The sequence below is a fragment of the Jaculus jaculus genome, chromosome 2 (genome assembly GCF_020740685.1).
Source record: "Jaculus jaculus isolate mJacJac1 chromosome 2, mJacJac1.mat.Y.cur, whole genome shotgun sequence".
Taxonomy (NCBI): Eukaryota; Metazoa; Chordata; class Mammalia; order Rodentia; family Dipodidae; genus Jaculus; species Jaculus jaculus.
This window is the reverse complement of record NC_059103.1, coordinates 213,000,799-213,006,714: the sequence shown is the minus strand read 5'-3', so window position 1 is coordinate 213,006,714 and position 5,916 is coordinate 213,000,799. Positions and strand designations below refer to the sequence as shown.

At 49.0% G+C, this 5,916-nt stretch overlaps 1 protein-coding gene across 1 annotated transcript; it reads left to right on the top strand.

Moving 5' to 3' along the window:
- The first annotated feature begins 1,017 nt into the window (after positions 1–1,017).
- On the top strand, positions 1,018–2,355 carry Commd5 (COMM domain containing 5). The gene is made up of 2 exons (XM_045143886.1): positions 1,018–1,061; positions 1,328–2,355. Exon 2 carries the CDS (start codon positions 1,382–1,384, stop codon positions 2,054–2,056), a length of 675 nt encoding a protein of 224 aa, XP_044999821.1. The 5' UTR covers positions 1,018–1,061; positions 1,328–1,381; the 3' UTR covers positions 2,057–2,355.
- Positions 2,356–5,916: the final 3,561 nt, after the last annotated feature.

The following is a 5,916-nucleotide window of genomic DNA, read 5'->3' as shown; positions in this document are numbered from 1 at the left end:
GTTAAAAAAGCATTCCTAATCAAACTGAGAGAAGTCTGGTTTCCCAAACAGCAGAAGACAGACCACAGCAAACCACCAGGCGGATGGGAAAGGAGCCTGGCATGTCAGGAAAGGACGAATGGACATTACCTCCACTTCAGACCACCAAGTGGCTGGTGTCGACTACTCCATTTATTTTATTTTATTATTTTATTTATTAAGAGCTACAGACAGAGAAAGAGGCAGAGAGGGGGGGGGGAGGGAGAGAGAGGGGTGTGGGGGGGACAGTCAGTATGAGAATGAGCGTGCCAGGGCCTCCAGCCACTGCAAAGGAACTCCAGACGCATGCACTCCCTTGTGCATCTGGCTAACGTGGGTCCTGGGGAACCGAGCCTCGAACCGGGGTCCTTAGGCTTCACAGGCAAGCGCTTAACCGCTGAGCCATCTCTCCAGCCCACTCTTTTTATTTAAAGGTATAATTTGTTTTATTAAATACCAACATTAGGAGCTGAGGAGATGGTTGTGATTAAATGTACTTGCAAATGATGACTTCCAGGATTTGATTCCCCAGTACTCAAGTAAAGCCAGATGCACAAAGTACACGTGCCATTTGCATTAGGAGGACGCCATGCGACTTGCTCATTCATTCTCTCTCCCCGCCCCCGCTCTCAAATAAATAAACTAATAAATAAATACCAATAAGTCGTCTAGCGCTCAGCTTTTAGTGCTCCTGTTCAGGTTGCCCAAAAGCCGTGCCACTGCCATTCAGTGCCAACCCGCCAGAGGGCTTCATGGTCCCGCTGCGGCTCCCACTGAATCGCTAAACCTTTTCCTAGACGCGGTCGTTCACTAACAAACGTCGACTCCGCGTGTTGAAACTGTCGCTCCTGACGCACGTAACAAGCTTTTCAAGCTAACCGAGGGGCGGGGTGGCCTCGCGGGCAGGACCACAGAGCTGCCCGCCGCGCGCCTAGAGCGCCCGGAAGTGCCGCGGGACGCCCGGGAGAGCGTCGCTTCCGGTCTGCCCGCGGCCGGCGCCGGAGGAAGGCCAGGGGCGCGGGCTCCCGCAGCCGCGCGGGCAGGTGAGTGGTGGGCTTTCGCAGCCGAGGGGCGGCCTGGCGCTGAGCGGCGTCTCGGGAGGCTCGTCGCGGGGCGCGGCCCCGTCTCGCGGTTGTCTCGCAGGAGCCCCCTCCGCTCCTCAGGCGGGCTGCCTGCCTCCGGCTCCGAGACGCGACTCCGGGCCCCAGCCACGCTGTCCCTGACGGGAGGGTGAGGCCCCCCTCGATCTTCCCTCCCTGAGACTTGAGCCCCTGGGTACGAGAGTTGCTGCTCTCTCCCACCCTTCCAGGCGGCGCGGTCGAGGACGTCCGTCTCCGGGCCGATCAAGGAGGAGCGAACAAAGATGTCAGCCTTGGGGGCTGCAGCTCCGTACCTGCACCATCCTGCAGACAGTCACAGTGGCCGGGTTAGCTTCCTGGGGGCCCAGCTTCTTCCGGAAGTGGCAGCGCTAGCCCAGCTTCTGGGGGACCTGGACAGGAGCACGTTTAGAAAGTTGCTGAAGCTCGTGGTCGCTGGGCTGCTGGGGGAGGACTGCCGAGAGGCCTTGCGGAGCCTTGGTGTCAGTGCCAACCTGCCCGAGGAGCGGCTGGGTGTCCTTCTGGCGGGCACACACACCCTGCTGCAGCAGGCGCTCCGGCTACCCCCTGCCAGCCTGAAGCCAGATGCCTTCAAGAACCAGCTAGAGGAACTTGGCATTCCCCAAGACCTGGTTGGGGACTTGGCCAGCGTGACATTTGGGAACCAGCGGCCTCTCCTTGACTCTTTGGCCCAGAAGCATGGGTCTTGGCTGCCCCACGTGTACGACTTCCGGTGGCGAGTGGATGTGGCCATCTCCACGAGTGCTCAGACCCGCTCCCTGCAGCCTAGTGTCCTTATGCAGCTGAAGCTCTCAGATGGGTCTGCATACCGCTTTGAGGTGCCCATGGCTAAATTCCAGGAGCTGCGGTACAATGTGGCTTTGGTCCTTAAAGAGATGGCAGAGTTGAAGAAAAAGTGTGAACGCAAACTGCAGGACTGAACCCTAGTGGGATGAAGCTGCTACCAGAGCACCACTGCTGGTCATGAGGCCAGTTTGATTGAGGGCCTGCATGTAAGAATGCAATTCTCTGTTAATTGAATAGGCAGTTATGTTTTCTTTCTTGCTTTCTTCTTTTTTGCTGAAGGTACAGCTGGGTAGGGTGCCCCATGCCTGTAATCCCAGCACTTGGGAGAATGAGGTTGGAAGATGGCGACTTTAAAGCCAGCCTGGGTTACATCATGAATACTTGTTACAAAAGCAAAAGATGTAAAGGAACTATTAAAAACGTGTTTCTTGCATGTGTGGTGGCGCATGGCTTGAATCCCAGCAGTTGGGAGGATTGCTGTGAGTTTGAGGCCAGCCTGAGACTACGTAGTGAATTCCAGGTCAGCCTGGGCTACAGCAAGACCCTACCTTGAAAAACCAAAAGATTTAAAAAGGGCTGAAGAGATGGCTTAGCAATTAAGATGCTTGCCTTTGAAGCTTAAGGACCCAGGTTCAATTCCCCAGTACCCATGTAAGCCAGATGCACAAGGTGGTGCATGCATCTGGAATTTGTTTGCAGTGGCTGGAGGCCCTGGTGGCCCATTCTCTATCTGCAAATAAATAAATAAAATATATTCTTTAAGAGTTTCTCTAGGGGCTGGAGGGGTGGCTTAGCGGTTAAGGTGCTTGCCTGCGAAGCCTATGGACCCAGGTTTGGTTCTCCAGATCCCATGTAAGCCAGATGCACATGATGGCACATGCATCTGGAGTTTGTTTGCAGTGGCTAGAGGCCCTGGTACCTCCATTTTCTGTCTCTCTGTCTAATAAGTAAATAAAAATAAATAAAATTATGTTTAAAAATGTTTCTCTAATTAGATACTAAAATACATACTTACCCTTTCCCCAGTTGTTGGTTATTTCCTTCTGGGTGTGGCCATGTGGAGATCAGGGGTCCAATTCAGGACACTCTGCAAGACATTAGGTTGCTCAGTCTGACCCCATGAAACATCTGTGTTCTGTGCTCATTGGCTTTCATAAATCTTGTGTTTGGTGTAGACATGTTAATACTGCCTTGAGTCCCTATCTCCACGAAGCTGACATCTTTGTGGAGTGGTAAGCAGGAAAGACAAACATTAAATATATATTACATAATGTTTGGCATATGTGTGTAAACACAGGTACAGCTTATTGGAGACCAGTAGGTGACACTGAATAGAAAATTGAGTTAGGTCAGGTGAGGGAATGTGGTATGTGGGGGAAGTGGGCCATCGTGGTAAAGCTGGTCATGGGTTGGGCTTAAGAGACAAACAGGCAGGCAGAGAGAGTGAGACAGAGAGAGAGAGAGAGAGAGAGAGAGAGGGAGAGAATGGGCACACCAAGGCTTCCAGCCACTGCAGATGAACTCCAGATGCGTGTGCCTCCTTGTGCATCTGCTTACGTGGGTCCTGGGGAATCAGCCAGGGTCCTTTGGCTTTGCATGTAAATGCCTTAACAGGTGAGCCATCTTCTCCAGCCATACTTACAGGTTTTTGTAAATTTTATTTTATTTTTATTTACTTGACAGAGAAAAAGGGAGGGAGAGAGAGAGAGAGAGAATGGGGGTGCCAGGGCCTTCAGCCACTGCAAACAAACTCCAGATACACGTGCCCTCTTGTGCATCTGGCTAATGTGGGTCCTGGGGAGTCAAACCTGGGTCCTTTGGCTTTGCAGGCAAATGCCTTAACTGCTAAGCCATCCCTCCAGCCCTCTGCTCACAGTTTTTATTAAGAGTTTGAGAGATGGCTCAGTGGTTAAAGGCACTTTCTTGCAAACCTTGACAGCCCTGGTTCAATTCTGCAGGTGTATCTGGAATTCATTTACAGTGCAGAAGGCATTCTCTTCCCATGAAAATAAATAAAATAAAAAAAATTATTCATTTGCAAGCACAGAGAGACAGAGAACCAGGACCTCCAGTCACTGCAAACTTACTCCAGATGCATGTATCATTTTGTGCATCTGGCTTCATTTGGGCACTGGGGAGTTGAACTCTGGTCATTGGCTTTCACAGCAAGTACCTTAACTGCTGAGCTTATCTCTCCAGCCCAAATAACATTAAAAAAAAAAAAAATAGAGTGGGGAGGCTGGAGAGATGGCTTAGCAGTTAAGGCATTTGCCTGGAAACCCAATGACCAGAGTTCAATTCCCCAGGATCCACGTAAGCCAGATGGACAAGGTGGTGCATATGTCTGGAGTTCATTTACAGTGCCTGAATACCCTGGTGTGCCCATTCTCTCTCCTTCCCTCTTTCTCTCTCAAATAAAATAAAATGAATAAAATTAAAAAAAAATAAAAGAGCAGGCTGGAGAGATAGCTCAGCAGTTAAATTGCTTGCCTCCAAAGCGAAAGGACCCAGGTTCAATGCCCTAAGACCCATATAAGACAGATACATGAAGTGACGTGTCTGGAGTTTGTTTGCGGCAGTTGGAGGCACTGGCATGCCATTCTCTTTATCTACCTCTTAATATCTCAAATAAAAATGAAATAAACAGGTGTTGCAGCCTGGAGCAACTGTTCCAAGTTCTTATTTGGTTGGGCTACCAACCTTTGTAACTTCCTATGAATATTATGTGTTGACTGAATTGAAAATTTATCCTTAAGAGTTTCCTCCACTAGACATCAGGGAAATGCAAATTAAAACTGCTTTGAGATTCCATCTCACTCCTGTCAGAATGGCTACCATCATGAAAACAAATGACAATAAATGCTGGCAAGGATGTGGGAAAAGAGGAACCCTTCTACACTGTTGGTGGGAATGCACTCTGATAGAGCCATTGTGGAAATCAGTGTGGAGGTTCCTGAGACAGCTAAAAATAGATTTACCATATGGCCCAGCAATAGCACTTCTAGGCATATATCAGAAGGACTTGCCTCAATACCTTAGAGTACTTGCTCAACCATGTTTATTGCTGCTCTATTCACAATAGCTAGGAAATGGAACCAGCCTAGATGTCCCTCAACTGATGAGTGAATAATGAAGATGGGGCACATTTATACAATGGAGTTCTACTCAGCGGTAAAGAAAAATGAAATTTGCAGGAAAATGGATGGATCTGGAAAGGATTATACTTGGTGAGGTAACCCAGGCCCAGAAAGCCAAACATTACATGTTCTCTGTCATATATGGATTCTAGCTACAAATGATTGGACTTCTATGTGAGTTGGGATAAAACTCTGTAGCAGAGTCCAGTAAGCTAGAAAGGAGATAGAAAGGGAATAGAAAGAGAGGAAAGGGGGAACTTAATAGGAATGCATTTTTTGTATGTAAGTAGAACAGATTAATGGGGGTGGAAAGGCCTAAGTGAGGTGAGAGGAAGACATTGAGTAAGGGAAGGTGGAGGGAGGGCTAATCAAAGTCCAAGAGGGTATAAATGTCATATGGAAACCTACATTTTTGGACAATGGAACAGTCAGGAGCCATAGATTGTTACTAGGAAATTTTCAGCGCCAGGGATGAGATACCTTGCAGTGAGTTGTTGGCCAGGAGGGTCCCTGATGCCCCCAAAACATTACAGGCCATTGTCAATGCTTTTAGTTTTCCACGGGGAATAGATGGTAAATCCCAATTGCTGAAGAATCCACATATTTGGGCTGCAAGGTCACTGAGAATTCCTGCTGGAGCTGAGCTGAAACCTCCTCCATTTAGACCAGCTGACAGAAAACTGGAAGAACCCATCCTGCATGCAGTTCAATGGGAAATAGAGATATCACCAATGAAGATAATCAACAGTGGACACTGCAGGCCTTAAATATGGTCAGCCAGGCCAAATGAGCCAATGGGTGCAATAGTGGCATGTCTTTTATAGGAGAAACCAATAGCTCTCTAATTGGAATGGATG

Excerpts from the sequence above, each read along its gene's own strand:
- Commd5 (XM_045143886.1), top strand. The coding sequence starts at position 1,382 with ATGTCAGCCTTGGGGGCTGCAGCTCCGTACCTGCACCATCCTGCAGAC.